We start from the raw sequence: 22,002 nt of genomic DNA on the forward strand, positions 1-22,002 counted from the left end.
TGGTTCTGATGTATTTTATGTGTGATTAACAAATAGTGTTGGGAAAATAACTTGCATTTTTTTGGACTAGCATTTTATATATATAACCCTAGTAGTGGAGTCTGGCTTTGAGGTGAGCATAGATAAGTTTATCTTTCAGTTCAGGATTAAATAATTAAGTTCTAGCAACAATGCATGTGTTTGGGAACTACTGAGCATATGACTGGATAAATGAGACTTAAATTATACTGCATGAGTTGTGAGAGTTTGTTAATGGATGTTTTGGTTTCGCTATTGCTGAGCTTGGTCCTCAATCAATCAATGAATCAATATGTTTGCTGTTTTCCATGGAGGATTGAGAGAAATACAAAGTGATTTACATTCTCATTTTGTGGGTGAAGTACTCCTTTAACATTTATCTACGAATATGGTGGTCTTTAAATTCACAATACTTCTTTTTTTCTCTGAATGCCTCAGCTAACACACTAAAAACGTCATATTAAGAAGGAGAACATATTACCCTGAAAAACAGACCCGCTCCTGGTGACTAATAAACCACATGCTGTTATCTGATCTCCTATGGTGCTCGGACAGTGAGCCAAAAGACAGACAAGCTGGCTGTGATAGTTGATAATAGCCATTTGAAGGCAGATTACTAATGGGGTACGAGCATATGATTCATACACCAGACAATAAGGCTCTTGTCAGTGGGGACAGGTTAGGCGTTGTGACACAGACACAACACACTGCTGTATAATGGGGTATGCGCTGGTGATTGCAAGAGAAAAAAAATACACATGTGCACACTTCCATATACGCACACGCACGGCCACAGGCTGACGCATCCAACACGCAGCAGGATTGGATTAAATCAAAGTGGGCGAGCTAATATCTCCCTCACACACACAAAGCACACAGACACACAACACAGGTTAGTGGGGAGAGGTAAGTGGGTTCATGCGTGGGTGCACAGAGCACACAGACAAAGAACACAGGAATAGCAACCATGCCCACCGCATGTGTGTGCGTGTGTTGCAGATGTCCCTGCTGACTCATAGCTTGTTCGTTCGTCGTTCATCTTTCACAGATTCCGCCTTTCTCCCCCTCAACACCACTGCCATCTCTTTCTTTCTTTCTTTTCTCTTTCATTCTGTCCCTCCCTCGCTCAGCCTCTCCTAAGACACACCGTTTCCTAGCAACAAAAGCTTTTAGCTCTAAAAATAAATGGCCGAGTCACGATGGACAAGACAAAATATGATTCAATTACAGAAACTTGCCAAAAGAGTTTAGAGTTTGGGCGTACATCCAGAGAGCTGCAGTGTGAGGGTGTGATCTGTCTAAGGCTGCCTGACTAGCAGAGACCTCCAGCTACAGTGCTGTCACACAGTGTTTACATCAGAAAGGACACTTTGCCCTGTCCTGGAAGCACTGCAGAGTCAAGTTTTCAAAACCATCCAGATCAATTTGAGCCTAAATTACTGTACATTCAAAACATTTTGCTTCTGGAGCCTATTTACCCACATTCATGATTCAGACTCACAGCTGATGGTGACAGATGCAAAATGGAAGGTCCAGTTTGAGACACATCTGCTACAGCTGGTGGTTAACGTGAGTATGATCAGAAATAAGCAGATACAATGAAGTAGGATAGGGACAAGGTCAAAAAAGAGTAAAGAGTAGTAAGACTGAGCAAACAGCCAAACTTTTTTGTCTCGTCCAAACCATCATGACTAGAGGAAACCTACAATGTTTGGCTTTTTCAGCCCTCAGGCAAGGAGAGAGGAACACCAGCTCATCCTAAATTTTATGATATGTTTACACTGCAAGCAGTTCGCTGCCTACAGCTATTTTTTTTTGCACACAAGTCGCGCTAATTCCCTTTCAGGTAGAACTCCTCCTGTAATAAAGACAAGCCTGTTTTTGTTTACATAAAATGTCTACATTTTCTGGGGATCTGCAGCTACTGGCTTCTATATATAAGCTTCCTTAACGAATGATTTTCTGCTAATTTAAACATGGCAGGCCTTTTATCAAAACAGCCACAAAAGTTGCATGATATTTGGCATGTGAGACTAAGCAACACAGGAATGTATATATAATGTATGAAGGCAAGAGGCTGTTGACTTATCTCATCCTCAGCATGCGTGGAGTTCTCTAGTTTTGGGTTGGACTCATTTCCAATGAGTTTTTACATATTACATCTGCAGCTTCAAAAAGAAATATGAGATGAAGGCAATCTTTAATCAGTACTTCTAGCATCTTACAGAGCTTTTATAGACTACACTGCATAGCCCCTTTCACACACGCACCACAAACCCGAATTTATCTAGACATAACCCAGAGGAGTTGTATGTGAGGACGCAAATGTCAAAATCAGTTGATTTGACATTAAATGGACTGTATCCTGCCAGCTCCCTGGCACTTAGTCTGTGTAATGTCTAATTGAGCCCATGTGTGAATATAGCAGGTAATTGTCGTAATAATTCACAGCAAGCCAAGATGACCCATCTCTCTTGGGTGTTGCACGAAACCAGAAGAGGAAACATACCCGAGGATGACGAAGAAGGGTCATCTATACAAGGACGCCATTGAAATTAACTATCTAGAGAGATGACAAGACTCTACAACTTCTGTCGGGAAGGGCTGAAGCCTAAATTACCAGAGAAATTCAAGGAATGGCAAGAGACTGTATGACCAAATTTCAAATGTGGCTGCAGTGTAATCTGCCTCCTGGATGTTGTCCCCAGGCACCACCTCTCACCTAAACCAAACAGAGTATTTCGAGTAGGTAGAATACTTCTGACACAAACTATCTCCTGTTTTGTGCTACATGTGTGAAAGTGACATGAGCAGTTTCTCATATGAACTGCGGACAATTTCCTGAGAATCAGGGCTAGACATTGTCCAGAGTTATTCTTGAGTTGGCCCTCATAGGCAGCCAGTTATGAGCTACATTACAATGCTTGTTTTACAGCTACTTTAAATTAGTCGATGGCAGAGGTCAGCAGGACGAGAAATCTGGATGCAGAACTACAAGTCAGGGAAAACCTAAGTAGACAAACCCGAAGCCCTTTGTACTATCTGGCAAGCTCTACTCCAGACAGGAAGAATTTCTGATTGTCAGACGGAGGTGAAACACACCATTTCAGGCCTCATTGGATTCTATATTTAGCCAAGAACAGGGTAGGAAAACTCATTTACTATTAGCCTGCAGCCCCAAGCCACCTGCGTTCTCCCTTCCAAGAGAAACACAGGATCTGTGCAGCCACAGCCAGTGGGTGAGGGGGTTTAACACGCAGGTCTGCTTTTCTTAGGGAGGCTGACGTCACTCCAGTTGTAATAGTGCTCTTAATAACCGATAGCCATCGTTGAGGTATTGTCCAGAAGGCCAGGAGACTAAACAGAAACAGCCTCTTTCTCTATGTGCTCCCCCTACAACTTTCTTTAGCATGCTGTTCCATTTATCCATCTATCCCCCCGTTTATTTTTCCCTCCCTTCCTCCTATTCTTTTGTAGGTCTATATTTAGCCATTGCAAAGGTCGGTCTGTGTGTGTCGTTCTGCTGGGTAATGATTCAGGGGGACGGAGAGCATAGCACAGAGGTAACAGGCCAGGCTAAATGGCCGGGGGCTGGCTGACTACTGAAATCTGGATGGGTTTTATCAGGGATGAGATCAGGACAACACAGAAAGGCAGGAAATAAATGGGTACAGAGCAGGAAAAGGGGAATCTCCGTTGGGCGTAAACGTAGCTGGCATGTGCAGAGTCAGTTTCTAGAGGGAAAACACACAAATAAAAAACAAATGGAAAAAACCCGAAAGGGCTCCAAACTCTCTTAGATGTTTTAATCCTGCACTTTATACACTTCTATCTGTATAAAATGGATGGTCAATTTTGAGTTTAAGATGATTAACTATTGATCGTGCAGACCTAGCTGTCTGGGTTAAACAACCATCCACAACAGACAATCTAACACCGCTTCATTGAGGAGTCCTGAGCCTCAAACTACCATTTAAAAACCCTCCGCTCCTCATTGAGCTGATCTCATAATTACCCTTAAAGGATGGAGTTTAGATCCAAGGAGCCAGTGGCTTAAAGCCAGGGAGGAGTCAGAGAAACAGACAGGACAAGGAGGAAATCAGGTGGAAAGGTAGAGAAGAGGAGGAGGAAGAAAGGTGGAAGAGAAGGACAAAAGGAGAAAAAGAAACACAATCCAGCAGAGATCAAAAGGAAAAGGAGGATGGCCATCTGCAGGTGCATGGCGTGAACCCTCACCTCGCTTCTCACATGATCTTTCCATTATATAAAGCTTACAGAGAAACAGACAGATGAACAGACTGACAGAGACAGACTGGAAGAGGAAGGAGGGCAGACAGGGTCAGAGTTAGGGAGGAGAGATGCAGGCAGAAATAACTGTCTTGCTAAAAAGAATCGTTAAGCTAGAGATATAAAAGATATGAAGGTTGAGATGTGTGTGTACCAAGGAGCAAACACACCGACAGTACTATTGGGTCAAAGGAAAAGAGAAGGCTTCACAGGAAAGAGACAGAAAATAAGGGAAACAAGAGAAAAGCATGTGTGAAGAGTGTTTTAACAGAGGAACTGAGAAAGGAGAGACAGAAAGAAAAGCTGCTGAATACCAACAGCACATAAAGTTGTAAAAAAAAAAAAAAGCTCAAGATTAAATATGATCATTTTCACATTGGGCGTAATTTGCTCTATGGGAGTGTGTTAAGTTTTAATGGCTGAGGTCTGAAGCTGAGACTAAAGCCTAGAAGCTCCACTTTTTATGAGCTGAGCTGCCAAGAGACAATTTGTTATTCATGCCTTAAATCGTGCAGATAATAATGAGTAACGCTAGGGCTGTCTGATTTGATAACATCGCTGGAACTTCAAGTAGCCATCAATGAAGTGGCATTGTTTGGCTTAAATCAGCCCACAGGTTCTCAGGGATATTGTGGTTGCTTTCCATCTCAATAATCCATCTTCCAAATAGCTTGTGCTATGAAAGATGCTTCCCATACACCGTGAGCGATCCAAACTAAACAAAACCTCACCATTTGGGATGTGCAGTTTCAGAGCGCAGGCAGCTGCACTGCTGTATTCATATTTCTGCAGAAAAAGAGTTAAGACACAGAAGAAAGTACAGAGTTTGACTGTTTGCCATAGCAGTAAAGCCTTGGACTGCAAAGCGAAGCCTTTAAGTGTATAAACCATCTCGGCTATGACTGAGACAGCTAAGCCACTCTAATCTGTGACACGGCGGCCGCCTGAACCTCGCCAGACAGAAACCTGTCGCGTCCTGGAGAACTTCGCAGCACCTCGGAGGCAGCCAAGGCTGTGATTAAGCCAGCCCTGGCCTGGTGTGTTTGTGTGTGTGTGTGTGTCTCTACGTCTGTGCGCGTTCAAGAGTCACTTATTATACTTAGATATGAGAGGAAGCTCCTGTTGCATTCAGCAGGGCCCTCGTGGTTATACAGCTGATTTAAAGGATGTTTAAGGCATGTTTTTGTGGTCACTTGCCCATATCATTTGCGTGCACCTTCCCTTCATATTAAAGGGAAAATCTGGATTTTTTTTCAGTGGGGTTGTATGAGGTACTTATCCATAATCAGTGTATTATCTACAGGAAATGGGCACGCCAACCATTTGAAGAAGCAGGCAGGAGTACAGCCACGGAAGCCAAGCAATGTATTGCTGTGAAGGGGGCTGCAGAAAAATGTATTTTAGCTGCCTATAAAACAAAAATCAATACCAGTTTAGGTGTATGCTGATAATATTTCACAATTTTAACTTGCCACAAAACAGCGATTTCTGGCTGGTAAGCTGTTTAAAGCCTCAGTTCCCCACTATGCTCTCATCAAAACCAACAGACCCCACTAACAAAAACAGTAATTTCAGCTTGCGGAGAGCAATATGATGGCTCCAGTTCCCCGCTGGAAAATGCTGTCTCAAAGCAAGGCAATGCAGTGAAAATATTCCCAATATAGTATCACTGACACTCACATTAATTTTTCTAAGGTGGCCAAAATACATTTTGTGGCCCCCCTCCACAGCAGTACATTGCTTATCTTCCATGGTAGTATTCCAGATGATTCTCCAAACTTGGAATGTGCCAACTGACATGTACTATGGGTAATACACTATGCATTAGTACCTCATACAACCCCACTTCAAAAGATCCAAACTATCCCTTCAAGACTTATAACTGAAGTACTGGTGGCCCCAGAGGGAAGACAGAAAGGCAGATTAAATGCAGAAAAGCAAACAGTCACAGCAATCACAATATATCTCCTAATCTGCAGGACTTGAGCCAAGGTTAGAGACTCATCTGCTTCAGGCCCATATTCCCTTTGAGGAAGAAGCACACATACATGCAAGTACACGTGCTCTGAAACTGGTCTGAGCATGCTTCCCTTTCTAAAATGACAACCCTGTAAAACATTCAGCTGTAATGAGCTCCTGGCTACCCGACAGCCTCGCTGGGGATTTCTTGCTTCCTTTAGTCGGGGCAGAATTTGGTTGGAAGGGACTGACTCTGTGTGTGTGTGTGTGTGTGTGTGTGTGAGCGAAGGGTAGTGAGTGGGAAATAGAGACAGACTGACAGAAATAAAGACAGGAGAGAGAGTGAGCTATGACTCTATTGTCTCAATGCAGAGGTGCATGGAGGCAGCAGTGATTGGTTTTATCTGTTGCACAGCAACACACACACACAGCCGTCCATGTGCATGCACAAAAACACACCTAACTTGTACATGTTTGTGACACCCTGTCTGCCTGCAGGAAATGAGGCAGACTGACACCCTGCAGAGTGAAGTCAAGCACTGATAAGCCAGCTCCGGGGTCAGGCAGTTGTTTTGCTAGTTAATAGCATCAAACAGAGGACTCAACAAGAAGACCACCTGTTAAAATCACTGCAAGAAGTGCCATGCCTCCTGAAGAGTCATCAAGTGTGTCAGGTGGAAGGGAAATACATCTGGGAAGAGGAACTGTGAACAAAAGTGAAACTCTTTTCACTAAGGGAAACAGATAAAAATCAATCTCAAAGGCTTTTCCCACAAAAGTTTTTACATGAAGACTAAATGACATCATCAGGTATGGTGGAGAGATGGAGAATAATCCATGCAACTGATGCAGGCTACTATGGAGATGGAAGGATTTGCAGAGTGGTAGTGTTGTAAAGGGGACTTCAGAGAGAGTAGATAAATATCTGCATTTAAATCTGGCTTCTGTGTTGTGGTTTGGTTGCCAGACGACTTTCATTTTCCTCCAACACATGCACGCGCCACGGTGTGTAGGCCAAGAACTAAAATTTGGTGACTTCAGCTGTTGGATCGAGCCATGTGAACACTGGTGTGTACATGAATACGCGCACAACCACATACAATCACACACGCACACACACACACACACACACACACACACACGTGTCACCACAGCCCAGAATAGGCCCGTCGCTCCAAATCCCAGGAGCTGGTTGAGTGACTCATTCTCGTGCTTCCTGCCAATCAAATTTCATCTCCTCCTCTCGCCTCCCCCTCCTTATTTCCCAGAATGCCGCTTTCCTTTCAGCATCTTTCCACACAGACAAAGAGGCTCCACTGTTGATTACAAGTAGCAGGACAACCAGTGCGACAATACTGTTCAGAGAGGTCAGAGAGGTGACAAAGTGGGTGTAAAGACAAACCACTCCTTGCTGCATTTACATTTAAAATGAGTTGTAAGTGTATCTTAATACTCCTGAAGTCATAAAACTTCAGTCAGACCCAGCAGAGTAACCAGAGTATGTCAAGAGCAATTATCAGACAGGAATGTGCATATTTGTGGACTGATAAACACTCTTGGATATGAGAAGTCAAGTCAGTTTAATTTATACTGTATAGGGGGGTATGAGGGGGATCTCAGTGAGGGACACACGCATACGACAGTTAGTTATGGTTGGGGAGGGTAATATAATTACTACTTTTTTTTGCAACACTTACGCAACACGCAATCACATTTTGTCTCACGTTTTAACCTAAACAACTCTAGAAAAGGTTCTTGTTACTTCTTTTATGAGGCACCTTTCATAAAATGGGAAGAGCATGCACATCAGAGACTGACGCTGGCTGAGCAGAGGTAACTTTCGATTTAACCTATGCTAACTTGAATGGTGATAAAACAATTTAATCATGCTGCTCTTGTAATTCAACCTTTAAAAATGTTAATGGACAGATAGTGAAACAAGTTAGTTTGCCAGGGTTGTGTTACTCTAACTTTTATCCACCATTTTACAGCTGCAACAGTAGTGTCAGTGTAGGCTACAGTGGACATCTATGACGAAAGCACAAGTGGTTGTAACTGTCCTGTGAACTCACAGACTCTCATGCACACCCTGAATGATAGGCACACCGAGGGGGCTGGTAAAGGGACAGACTTTCAACATGTTCATCAGGTGTAGCGCTCCTCATTTCATTGTATTCAAACAAATCCCAGGACCCACAGTTTATTTTTTGACCACTCGCTCCTGCAAGATTTGTGTTGGGTCTTGGGGTATCCCTATTTAGTCCTCTACTACAAACTTTTTCTGCCCTTATAACATTTACAAATCTGTATACCTCATTGGAATAATTTGAATGTAAGATAGCTACGGTACTATACACTGAGTCAGCAGCCCACTTGAGAATTAATTGATGCAAGTCATGGTGGAAACACTGAATTTGTAATGATACTAACAATGTAACTGTATTAACCTGTGATCAGCCATGTTATGGTTGATACACATCCTCCTTAATATTAACAAAGGATATTAGGAAGTGTGCATCTAACCATGGACAAGGTAGAGTAGGTAGACATCACTATGGCCGATATTGCCAAGACACAACAATCACATCAAAACAATCTACATTGATAAATAGCATGATAAATAGCACTACAGGTAAGTGGAAATATATGAATTTTGATTTTGAAGTGATCTGTCCCTTTAAGTATAGATCAATACTCAAGGAACAGTGTGTTAACGTGGGAATTGCCATTTATTAAACTCAAAATTAGACTAAACACTGGAGGAAACTCAAACCGACCACTAAATAGACAGAAACTTTTTCAACATTTTCTCCTGAACTGGAACATGAATATTTGTTATTACTGCCAGAGCAGCGTTGTGGTTCTGAGCTGCCTCTCTTTGACTCATAATGTTGTTGCTGTACCACTTGTAACTTATAGCACAATCACAGCATCAGTTATTCACTCTGGATGACTGTCCCTGAAATTCTTAAAATGTAAAACAGCCAGTGTGGGACTTTGTACATGTGTGATGTCTGGGTGCGTTAGTCAGCCTTTCCTCATTGGCAGAGCCACCGCAGTCTTAATTCCTCAGTCTATTGCATTAAAGCTGGATGTTTCAGTCTCTAGACTGAGTGGCTCGCTCCCTGTGTTAAAACATTAAAGACAGAGGCACGACGGCGTCACCGCAGGGAGATGGCAGCCCAAATGAGCAAGCCACGCTCGCTAGCTGTAGTGAGAAAATTAAAAGAGTGTGTCTATGTATGTGTGTGTGTGTGTGTGTTAATGCAAGACAGACATCACCCGTTTTCCTGGCATGTGGGGGGTCTGGGCCCCCTAATAAAGTGTGCATGCTGTGAGTGGGTGAGATGAGTGAGTGAGTGTCTGAAGGAGTATCTGACTTTCACGTTTCAATCAAACAGAGACCCGGCTCATTCATCACTGCCACTGGCCCGGGGGGGGGGGGGGGGGGGGTTGAAACGACCAACAGGGACAGCAAATGGGTCACAAATCTACTTCTTCTGGAGTTAACAAATGAGCAAGGGCAGCTCGGCTTAATAAATTCAGCATGTAAAGTGATGCTCTTATTTAGTGGTTAATGATTCAGCATTCTTTCTCTTTGAGATCATTTGATTCAATTAGCTGATTTATCATATCACTCAAGTATATAAATAAAGCATTTAGATGGTCGAGATTTTAAGTAATTAAGCTTCAAGCTGATGCTATAATGAAGAACATTAGCTAAGTTTGTCTGCTGTGAGTGATAAAGAAAGGACAGATCAGGAAGAAACAGCAATTTAATGGCCAACTGACTGTGCTGATCAAATGGTGTCAGTCTTATCACTAGTGTAATTTATAGCCTACCTTTGAAGCAGCTAACAAGACGTGCCCAATCCCTGCGTTTCCTTGCACAGCTGCTATTAGTTATTCTCAATGATATAAGAGCATGTATGTGTTGTGAATTGATATGAATAGAGGCCAAATTACAAGACACACAAAATACGCTGTACATCATCAGGACACCATTTTGTTTTCATGTTTGTATATCTGGCTTTGGGTGGTGGAGATTAGGGTTTTGTGTTGATCTTTTAAGGATACCAACCAAATTACGTTGGTAATACCAAGTACCAGTTCACGCACCATTAACTGGTGGCAAATTTCTGTACCAATAAGCGCACCTGTGTGAGAACAGCAGGTTCACACAGGAGGTGGAAGCACGGGAAGTCAGGCTTTGTGGCAAAGACAATGGAGCTTCGAGGAGATGCAACTGGGTATAGATAAATCACATTTGGGATGTTTGGGCTAAGAAAGGTGCATTCTAGACCAAACTGAAGAGGTGTACTCGGGTCCTTTGTCTTACATCTTCTCCTCATTGACCTGTCCCTGCTTTGATCTGCCCGGAGGTGAGAGATAGGTGAACGGCCTGTGTGCTGTGCTGTGCTGTGTGTGTGTGTGTGTGTGTGTGTGTTAGAGCTGAAGTTAGACAGAAGATGTAAGTGTATATATATATTTTACATGGGTAGAAAAGGTTCACTGAACTTTTGAGCTTGTCTGAATGTGGATGCGTGCAAAGGTGAAGGCGTGTGTGAGAAACAGAGAGGGTGAGAGTGTGTGTGTGCTGCCTGTATGCATTTGTGTGGTTTGGGGCGTGAAAGAAAGTTTTCAGGCAATTAGCCTTTAGCTGACTTCATATGTTTTAGGTATGAAACACCCTCACACGCAGAGTCACATCTAACATTAACACACCACACACAGATAGCCACAGAGTCCCAGGACAAGTTGTGACCGCTATAAAAGACAGAAAAAAACCCACAGGGTTCCCAACCGACAGACCAATGATGGGAGCAAACACAACAGACAAGAAAGACCTTGCTTGGCTGAATCTATCTCTTTCTCTTGCTCATCTTTTCTCTCCACAGACCCCGACAGATTTTCTTCACTCTGAAGGTCCTGGACATGACAACAACTGCCAGAAAAATCCTTCTTTAGCTCTCTTTGACTTTAGTCAAAACATTATGTGATTTATCTTTCTTTTATTTTAATTTGGGGCATTCGAACTGCACAAAACTTAAAAATGGGCATGAATGGATTGATCAAGTCTGTAACACGCTGTTACAATGCAGTGTCTTTTATCCACAGGCCACAATGCTGCTTTAAGTATACTGAACTGGACTATGTCACCACAGCAGGTAAAAACTGCAAAATCAAATTTAGTATGATTAGGTTATTTATAGTTACTGTATAACACAGGCTGGGAAATGTAAAAATGACAAAAAAGCTTTTTTTTTTAAATGTACTGCATCCCTTTGGGTTAAATCTATAGGTTATGGTGATAACATCAGTCAGTTTCTGCATAAACCTGCCATTAGTGTATTTACTTTAAACATGGATGAACCCTGACTGACAGTTGGGTGTTTTTTATTAAATTTAATGATACTTTGAAACCCAAAGGAACGATTTATGTTGACTTTATCTCAAAAACACATGGGATTTGATGAAAGTTCATACTGTATGCATTTTAAAAGGCAACATGCAGCTGCCTCTTATCATGGGCATAGAGGTGAGTTCAGGGTAACTCCTGGTGCTGTTTAAAAATACCAATCTTGTTCTGTGGTGCTTTCAAAATCACTAAATATCAGCTGGGAGAAAAGTCTGTTTCACGTGTAAGAAATATGCTTTCATACTGTGAAGAGTTGGTCCAAATCTGTCTTGGTGTCTTGGCTTTGGATTTAATAACTTTGGATACAAGGGCGCTTTAACAAGTAATGATCTTTCCTTCTAGCCTGCAGACTGCTGCCACACTGACACTTATGTCTTTTTGTCACATGCATTTCTTGTAAACAGTCCTTTAGAAACTCATTTGAGCATGTGCATGTCCAATAAAAGAAAGTTACATGAGCAGAAATCAACTGCCACCTGAATCAGTGTTGGCCCATCAAATAAAATTGAACCTTTTACTGGCTTTGAGGCCTTGGGCAGTACGTTCTATTGAACCCAACAAAGCACCATACAGAACTGAGAGACACTGAAACACTTGTAATTAGCGTCTGGCATGGTGTAAAGGCTGTATATTCCAACAGTTTGGTTTCAATGATGCTCTCAGCTTAGCTTACCCTTGCCTTTCCATGAAGGCTTAGGTAGGAACATATCCAATAGAGTGGAGATTATTGAAATTAGTAAGTACATGGTTTGATGTACTTTGAATAGCACCCTTTTAGACTTGGGACCACTCAGAGCTTTTACACTACATGCCACATTCACCATTCACACACACATTCATACACTGGTGGCCAAGGCTTCTGGACAAGGTGCCACCTGCTACCCAGTTTTAAAAAATCCCCAAATATTGCAAAAAGAGTTTTTTTACACTTGAGGAGAGTGAAAAAGTTCACCCAATATTTGCATAACAGTAGTGGATAGAAAAGCAGATTAATTCACATTTTCTTTTGCTGATGTTCAGAAAATTCTGAGTACTTTGTGAGAATATGAATTTAACAAAATACTTGGTGTTTCTGAAAGCTGGACGCCTCTAATTTTCAATCAAGCAGTGTGGGCTAAAAATGCAGGTGCAATGCCAACAAGTGTATGGGCAGGAAAAGTCTGGGTTGGATCACCTCAGTCCAAACAACCATATAATTCCCAAACTGTGCCTCTTTTTCAATCTGCAACCTGCTGGCAGCATCTTCCCCCCGAGGCTCTTGAGGTGGTCCCTTTCGAAAAAATGTATCCAGTTTATTTTGCATCGTTTTACAACTGTTTTTTGAATCAACTGGAATTTGTTTTCTACTGCAGACTTTCCACAGGAATCTCAATGAATGCCATTGTTGGATTTAATGTGTGTCAATGCTCCTATTTCATTGTAAAACACATTATAACCTAGATGTTGCCATCTCCTGTAGGTCTCTCTAATTGCCAGAACATAACCTGGCAGACTACATCTAAAGCCTTGCTGCATTTGGTGAATATTCTGCTCTGACAGCAACCAGGTTGTAACTACTCCAGAATTGGCAGTGACCATGGTAATGTGGGCAGTATTATACAGAGCCATACAGGACCACACCTAGTCTGTCGTCTTATCCTTTTTGCAGTGTGTAAAAGGCAGACTCAGGCCTACCTCAGTCCTCCCGGCCATAAACGATGCCAAACCAACTGGGGCACACCCCCCTTACGCTCCATGAACCACAGATGATAGCCATAACACAGCACACCTCTCTCAGTTAGGATGACTGCAGCCAAAACAGCCAGACAAAGCACAAGCCTACCTCTACACTGTCTGTCTTTCTCTCAGCCTTGGTTTGATTCAAAAACCTTCAAAAGAGATCCAAGGGCTCTACACAAACTGTCTGCATTTTTTGATGAACAAAGGCTCACTCAGAAGCTCACTCATAAACACACACACACACACACACACACACAAATCTATTAGTCTGGAACTTTATTCAACATTTTATCTCCATAACTATTCAAAATATGTCTAGATTTTTTATAACCTCCAGCTGAAAGTATTGATCAAATGGCATCAGAGGACAGGACTATGCAAAGGGGATTTGTAAGTGTGCTATTGAACATTACTGAAGCCAGAAACCCTGTATCCTGTCAGGTGTTACAGAGATATCTGTCCCGCTGCAGAAGCCTTCCTTATCTGCTCAGTGAAGCGAGCCTTTGGTTCCACTTGACCTGCTCTGTCCTTTCATCTGCCCTGCTGGGGGTCGACTGTCACAGAGCCAACGCAGATTCAGTCAATCATAAATACCTAAAGATACCACAACAAGCAGGGCGGCTGACAGAGACATTTTGGACTAAATGACTAAAAAAGTGGTGCACATACACAGAAAGACTCTTAACTTCTTCCTCTGCCAAACAATGGGAAATTACCACTTCACATGAAAATGTGGCTTCAACCACTCAAATAGCATCTACTGGCAGTGTGCCCTTCTTTTTGATTGGGTATTTTTTTTATCATTCCTGCCAATAACTGCCCATATCTAAACAATGTGGTGCCCCAGTAAAATATCAGCTGGGCCTAGGGCTGAGTATTGTTTAAAAAAATGATTATCATACCCCTGAAGTGATACTGACACCAACAGGGCGCTTCATTTGATACTTTTTTTCCCTTCTTTGTTCAAAACCCATCATGTGAACAGAAGCATTGAGCTGTGTAAAATGCCCCTATACTTAATGTTTTGGTGAAATCTCGGCACACGTAACTGCCAGCTTCACTTCACCACACCACAGACTATATGATTTGTAGCTGCTATTGTAGTGTACCAATCTCAAGTGGCATTAAATCAATGCTTGTGACTGGCTGCAAGCAAAACCATACAATGAAGGCACACGCAGACACACGAGCACGCAGACCGAGACAGTCTGAGTGATCAGAAAAGAGCAGAGGAGCAGAATCGCTTGTTGACTGCAGCTTGTTTAAAAATTACATAAAAGTTATTGGCCTACAGATAGAGTATGGTATAGATTAAAGGTATTATTCGGTACCAGTATCAAATATAAGGTCCCGGCATCAAATGTGAACGATACCCAACCCTACTGAAGAAGTTCTGATACTACTTGGTGATGGGTCATTGCAGCTGACACTTTATGGTGTTGGGCACCAATACCCAGTCTTAGCTAGGCCTATCTAAAATATCAACATAAATATCAGGTTCTGTTCTCAGTCTCTCAAAGCAAATCTCCTCTAAACTCACTATTGTAAGGACCATGCAGAGATAAATTCATCACAGAAAGGAACCATTTCTCCTCCAACAGTGGCCTCAATAAACTTTCATACAGCACAGCCTCAAGATCTCGCCTATTCCAATTAGAGTAAGGAGGTGCAACAATCATTTTTTTCTCCAACAGAAAAAAGGTCTCTCTGTTGTAATTTCTTCTCCACCTGCCTGTACAGCCCTACAGCTGAATTTTTAAACCACTCTATGGGTGTTGTTAAAAGTCATCCCGGGAAATGTAGATCACCAATTGCAGTCAGAGCAGATGAGGCATGTAGATGTAAAGTGTCTACAAAAAAAGAAAATTACCACACTTGATCAAAAATAACTACTGTGGTGCAACATTACAAATCGATGATTCTTAATGTTTCACAGTATAACAGGATGGATTACGCTTTTAATATCTGAGCTGCTGCACAATGACCACCATTGTGCCCTTAAGACAAGGCACTTAGAATCCTAAATGCTTCAAGTAGGTCTGCTGAGATTTATGTTAAAATATACAGGCCTCATGTTTGTGCTTAATGACAACAAAACTGGTTGTGAACAGGTCAGGGTTCCCACACATTCTTATGGAATATATTTCATAATTTTTTCATGACTTTTCAAGGACCCATATATATATATATATATATATATATATATATATATATATATATATATATATATATATATATATATATATATATATATATATATTATTTATTTATTTATTTATATATATATATATATAGCACATAGCAGATTCCAACTCCATTCAAACATAATTTCAGCTAGCTGTTACACATGACAGGATGCCGGGAGAAAATAAACATCTGTGGTGGTAAACAAAGTGTTGTCACATATCGACGCATACCAGTGCTACAGTAGGTGGAAAGCCACAAAAATTTTGCTTTTATGTTGCATGACTTGGAAGGTTTCATTTCACACTTCCAAAACATTTAATGATTTTGACTAATGCCATGACTTTTCCAGGCCTGGAACTGTGATTAGAAAATTCAATGACTTTTCCAGGTTTCCTGTGACTGTGGCAACCCTGACAGGTTGCTCTTACATACAGCATAGCCAAAAACTAGAATAACATGAATTTCCCAAATGTCAAAATAATTTGGGACGACCAAACAGCCTAACCATGAGCTAGTATGCCCCTCACCTTCACCTTTATCTGTGTAATGGTTTAATTAGATATCCAACATCAGTAAGACTCTCAATCCAAAAATGATGACTGGCATCAAACTAAATACACTTTTTGAGGACAGCAGGCAATGCAACTTAATACTTGATATAATTACAAAATTTTCCCCCAATTAATGTTCTATATCTTAATAAAAACTAAAACCGCAAGCATGGATGTCTACCAACACTCACCTCCATGACTGACTGCCAGGCTTTCCTGTGCGTGAGGCCCCAGTGTTTGTTCGGCCAGCATGTCCCAGCTTGTGCAACCTGTTGTCTATTCTCTTAGCTTTGTATGGGTCACCAGAGCCACTGTACACACACTTCCAGGAAAAGAGGCCTGTTGTAACATTGAGAGATGATCGTAGCAACATTGACCTGGGCTGCCACTTGATGGCACACTAGAGAAATGCTGACGTCACTCTGTGGTACTTTTTCCAGGGTCTGCTTGCCCAGGCTCAGCTCAGTAGTAATCAGGAATTTGATCAGGTCAACCTTTGCTTGGACCTGATCACTCACAATAAACACATAATGGGAGGAAAACCAGGGAAAGGGTACATCCTGTGAGGAACTCTGGCATTTAGGGGCTTTTTGGTTGTGGCATTTTCCTCCTAAATGGACTCTGTCATGATTTAGTATCCACTGGAGAAACCTGAACCTGGTCTGTACCCTCATATTTATGGACTGACCTGATTGTGCTGCAAAAACTGAGACCTATGATAAGATTGTAGTTATTATTAAGATAAAAATATAAACTTGCTTTAAGAAAACAAAACAGCTTTCCCACAAATTACAAAATAAACGTTCTTTTATGTAATATCGATTTGACTAACGGCCCAGACACAATTAAACAAACATCAAAGTACAAGTGGCGATGGAGACTGACTGTTGCATCCCCTCAGGTCAACGGCGTCTCAGCCAATAAGTTGCACCTGAACGCAATGCAAAGACTACAATTAATGGCCAACTAGCATGTATGTTCTGCACCTGCATGAGTGAAAGTAAATCTCCATAGCAGCAGGCGGCAGTAGTGTGTCTTTGTCAATCAAAAAAGGAGACTGGAAGACCAACATGACAAATTCAGGATACTAGTTAGCACATTAGCAAACCCAACCTGATATTTAAAAAAAAAAAAAAATATATATATATATATATATATATATATATATATATATATATATATTTACAGTGTGCTAACAAACAATAACACCAACAATACTTACTATAAAAAGTGTGTTTCAATCTAACACACTATTGACTTTTCTTTCATCACTTCCGTTTCTCTTCTCATGTGCTGAACTGCCAATCAGAGTAATTTTCTCAAGACTGGCTGCGCTGATGATTCAACATGCTGAACCGTCTGAAAAACAGCCGACAAAGCCAACAGCCACCGCAAAAACATTAGGGCTACAGATGCTCACTGACTGCCCGACATTGACCCACAGCTGACCATTAGCTTGATGTGTCAGGGTCCTCACACATTACAAGGCACAGTGGCACTTTAGCACAACGCAACTTGAAATCACCAGTAATTTAATATTTAGTGGCATAAATACTACACAAATTGCGGCCGACTTAGCAGCAAGGTTGGAAATTACCACCAGCCACCAACCAAATGTGGGTAAAATATGCAAGTGGCTGCTAGATTTGCTTTACTTACCAGCCAAAAAACCCCAAATGGTAATCTATTAAGTGGCTGGTAAATTTTAAAATTCACCAGCCACAGTGGCAGATGGAAAAAAGTTAATTTCCAACCCTACTTAACAGCTTATGACACCACAGCATCTCCACTAAATCATTGAGAGACAGGGTGTCCTCACTGCACAACCACATCACTCCACACATATGTCGCCAGCACCTCTTCTCAAACTTTCCCCAAGACAAACAACTTGGCCTCAACTTGTCGTGTAATTGTGCTGTCTCTGCTGCTGGTGCCAATAGCATAATTCAGTATAATGGTGAGACAGTAACACAACAGAGTCCTTCCCAAAGGAAACTAAAAGCGTCATTCTTTTAACAAAATGAGCCCGTGGTTCATTAGCTTTGGTCTGACCAGTGTTTTTAGAGCTATTTGAATCTGCATAAAGACGTCTAGTTGTTCTTCCTGTAATTACAATAGGCTGACTCAACTGCCCACAACCAAATGGTCTTCCTCAAGGGCAATTTGGCCTCGCTGGTAAAAGTCAAACACTCACTTTGCTGTGACCACATCAATGTCAGGTAGAGCCATACACTGACAGATGTATGGGTGTGCACGTGCACGCACATTTACACTCACAAACACATAAATACACTCATGGTCATAAACAGCAGCCCAGCCCTCACCAGCCTTAACACCAGCTAATTGCTCATGTATGGCTCCTTTCACTCTATACACACATACACACACCGCAACAAAGCATAAGGCCAAAACGTGCTGGCTCGCTGGCTGTCTACAGCTGTGACGTCTCACATGTGGCGCTGTGTTGATATAAGGAGTAACACAAGTGGAAAATTGGAGCTGGTGGGGCCAGACTGCTGACTTCCTGATAGGAAGAGTGAAGTGGAGGTTGACCCATATATACATAAAGCAGTCAACAGGCTCTAACACCAAGGGAAATACAGACAAAGGGTCTGTGTAGCTCTGTGCATAATGTAATGTGGGTACAGATCAGAGTAACCCAGTGGGATTCTTTGACAATCGCATGGGCCTACTTCCAAAAAAACCATCTCAAAAGTAAAACTGATGATACTGATACTGATGTCACAGCAAATGTTACACAGCTTCACCGAGTTGTGACTCATTGTCTTTAAATCCCCAGAAATTAAGGGAAGTTGGGTCTGAATCACAACAAAAATAGGAACAATTGAAACTTGCAAACCTAGGTGGCTTTCATTTACCGGACACAACAACAATAATGGTTATATCTATTTATGTTTTATTTATATTTTGATTTCCTGTTAGGCTTACAAAGGGAGCTATCCCTGGCTGCATGGCACATGGCTAAATCGAGGCAGTCTACTTTTAAAACTCAATGGGAAGTGCAGCATAACCTTACAAATCTGATCCTCTGGATAATGCAAGTCATTAGGAGAGAGTGCAATGTTAAGTTAAGATTATGGTCGGACTGCACGAAACAAAAATAATAAAACTTTTTTTTTTCTACACATAGGAACTTTTATTTGAATATTTATGACCCAAGAAAATGATTTTGCCTCATACAGGATGAACATCAGGGATGTATTTTCTGTATGAGGAGCACTATGGTCAAGATCAAAAAAGGCTTGTTTCATGGGTTATAATGTGCAGTTCTACTCTCATATATTTGCAACTATAGCACCATTACTACGCAACCTGAAAACAAAAAAATACATCAGCAAATAATCAGACAGCCGACTTTGGTCAATTAAGCTTATTCCAGCACTTTATTTCCCCCCCAGTAGATATTTAAACATCCATGTGGCTACAGAACCTCTGACAAAATTTCCCGCTATGAAAGGGGCTGCCTGAGTTTTCTCACAATTGTTTTGTGATATAAAAAGTTATCTGAAGCAATGCAGAGATCTAAAGGATTCTAATTATGATGTTGTGGTGTGGCATTCCCCTCTTAAAACATCCATTATGGTTGTTGGATCTCTGCCTGCCCAAGATTACCATACAAGACTTCTGACTAAACTGAGTTTAAGTGCACAATGGAGGAGAAATCATGAGTTATGGGTGGAAAATCATATTCATTCAAATGACAACAAAAACGGCTCAAAAAATGAGAAGAATTTGACGCAGCAGCAGGTCTGAATTAAAATCTGTTTAAATTTCTAGTAAAGCTGTTAACTACACTGTTAAAAACAATCTACTTTGATTCAGTTCTTGCATGAGTCAAGGGTCCAACAGCTGACTTGGCTACAAAGTGCCCTCAAAGGATGCAAAGATCACACTTAACTTTGTCAATAAAGGGACAAACAATGTTTCCTGATTTAATTTTAGAATCTCACACCGTCCGTCCAGGCAGCATGTTATCCAGGATCTCAGATAACCTCAGCTGCAACCTCAGACTTATCAGCAGTTAAGTCCCCAATCAGATCATGCAGCCGCTTTCTACCTTTCATTGTAGCCTGGGATGTAGTGATAAAGAGAAAAGTGATCTCAAGCTTGTAATCATTAAAATGTAAAAAACAGACCATGCTTGTACTTCTTTTAAATAAATATCTGACAAATCGGTGAATTTTATATTGAACAGGATTTACCCAGCTCCACACTCTTAAGACAGAGAAGTATCTCCTCTCCTCACAAATTAACCATTAACTATTTTAGCTGACTATCATTACAGTGCCTTTCCTGCAATATAATAGAAAGTCCATCATAGCTTTCTCTCTTTTAAGCCATTTTCTCTTGAGATTTGAGACGAAATATTGTGGGTGCACCATTAACTTGCACTCTGATACTTGCAGTCACTCAGCAGTTATTACATGTGGTGTTGGATAACCGCGAAATTAAATGCTGGCTTTTATTCCACTGAGTCGTCCTGTAGTGTGACACCAATAAATCACAAATGCAATGCTATCGCAGTCAGGGTCAGTGCACTTTAGCCCTGACCCTGACTCCTTACACTGATCCAGGGAAATTATGCTAGCTCTGCTGCCCTCACTGTAAATCGCACAACACAGCAACGTCCAAGTTAAATATCGAAGAAATAAGTTTAAAAAACTGCATGTGGAGTTGCATCGATCAGCTGTATCTGACAAACAACGTGGTCGTAAGATGGACTCACTTTTCAGTTTGGCTGAAACAATAACAAGAGGCTCGGATGGATCCACCCTAGCGCCATAATTTTGTCACACTTTCCCTGGAGCGGAGTTTGTTAGCGTGCTAACCAGCTAGCCGCCGATGCTAAGGCGCTGTTGTTTTCATTTTATGAACAACAGCAGCGTCTGGGCATTTTATTCAATTTAATAAAAGCGTGGCCGTCAACTTACCCGTGTCTGCCGGGGTTTTCATCGTTGTTGCCGGCTTCGGTGTGCTGCTTCAGTCACTTTCCCCGTCGACTCGTAACTTTAGACTTCAGTTAGCTAGCCTTTAGCCAAGTTAGCTAGCGAAGTTAGCAGTGACACTCCACTCCTTCCTCCGGTGTTGTTCTCACAAGTGGCTTGTTAGAAAAGACCCTGCCCGGTTAGGTACTCGGTTTTAAGTTGGGAAAAAACTCCGCTAACTTCACATAAGCTTCTGCGTTTTATCTCGACACATCGGCGTGTGCTGAAAAAGTTTTGTGCCGGGGTATTTGTTCATAAGTACGCGGCGTCTGATGTGAAAAGTTGCCCCGAGCCTCTGGGGGGAAATCCAGTCGCCCAGGTCTGAATGGCGCAGGTCGAAGTTTGGAGGAGCCCTGCTGCCGTTGGTCGGTGCTGGAGCAGCGGAATGCAACGAGTCTAAATTTTCATCCCGATTGTTGCAACGATGTCGCATGGTCGATTCCTCCTCCACATCATCATCCTCACCGACAGTCAAAACAGCGGCGCTTCTGAAAGGGAACAAAAAAGCCCAAAGCCAACTCTGTTCTTTCTCTGCCCCTCTCTTTCTCCGGCACAGACTTTTTCTTTTTCCACTCACTCACTCACTTCGTGTTCTCTCAACCCCCCCTTCCTCTGTCGGGGTGTCGTGTTTCGCTCTCCTCCTGCCACACGGGGCCGCCCACGCTGACCCACGGAGGGAGGGAGGGGGTGAGGAATTGAACGCCCACTTGTTGCCAAAGATCGTCTATGTTTCTGGAAGCTTGTATTTCCTTTCAGTCCAACAGTGATCTGGGAAGAAAATCAGGCAGTGTAGGATTAATTAGACAGAAAAAACAATTAAGATAAAGCAGTTGTGCAGTGCAAGTTAAACTGAGTT

At 41.9% G+C, this 22,002-nt stretch overlaps 1 protein-coding gene across 1 annotated transcript in view; it reads right to left on the bottom strand.

Annotated features, from left to right (window-relative positions):
* Window positions 1-21,776, bottom strand: part of erf (Ets2 repressor factor) — a 47,209-nt gene extending 25,433 nt beyond the window's left edge. Inside the window, exon 1 of the mRNA XM_033636467.2 lies at window positions 21,093-21,776. Coding sequence (XP_033492358.1) covers window positions 21,093-21,114 — 22 coding nt within the window. The 5' untranslated portion in view covers window positions 21,115-21,776. The remainder of the gene's footprint in view (window positions 1-21,092) is intronic.
* Window positions 21,777-22,002: the final 226 nt, after the last annotated feature.

Source organism: Epinephelus lanceolatus, chromosome 16 (genome assembly GCF_041903045.1).
Source record: "Epinephelus lanceolatus isolate andai-2023 chromosome 16, ASM4190304v1, whole genome shotgun sequence".
NCBI classification, from domain to species: domain Eukaryota; kingdom Metazoa; phylum Chordata; class Actinopteri; order Perciformes; family Serranidae; genus Epinephelus; species Epinephelus lanceolatus.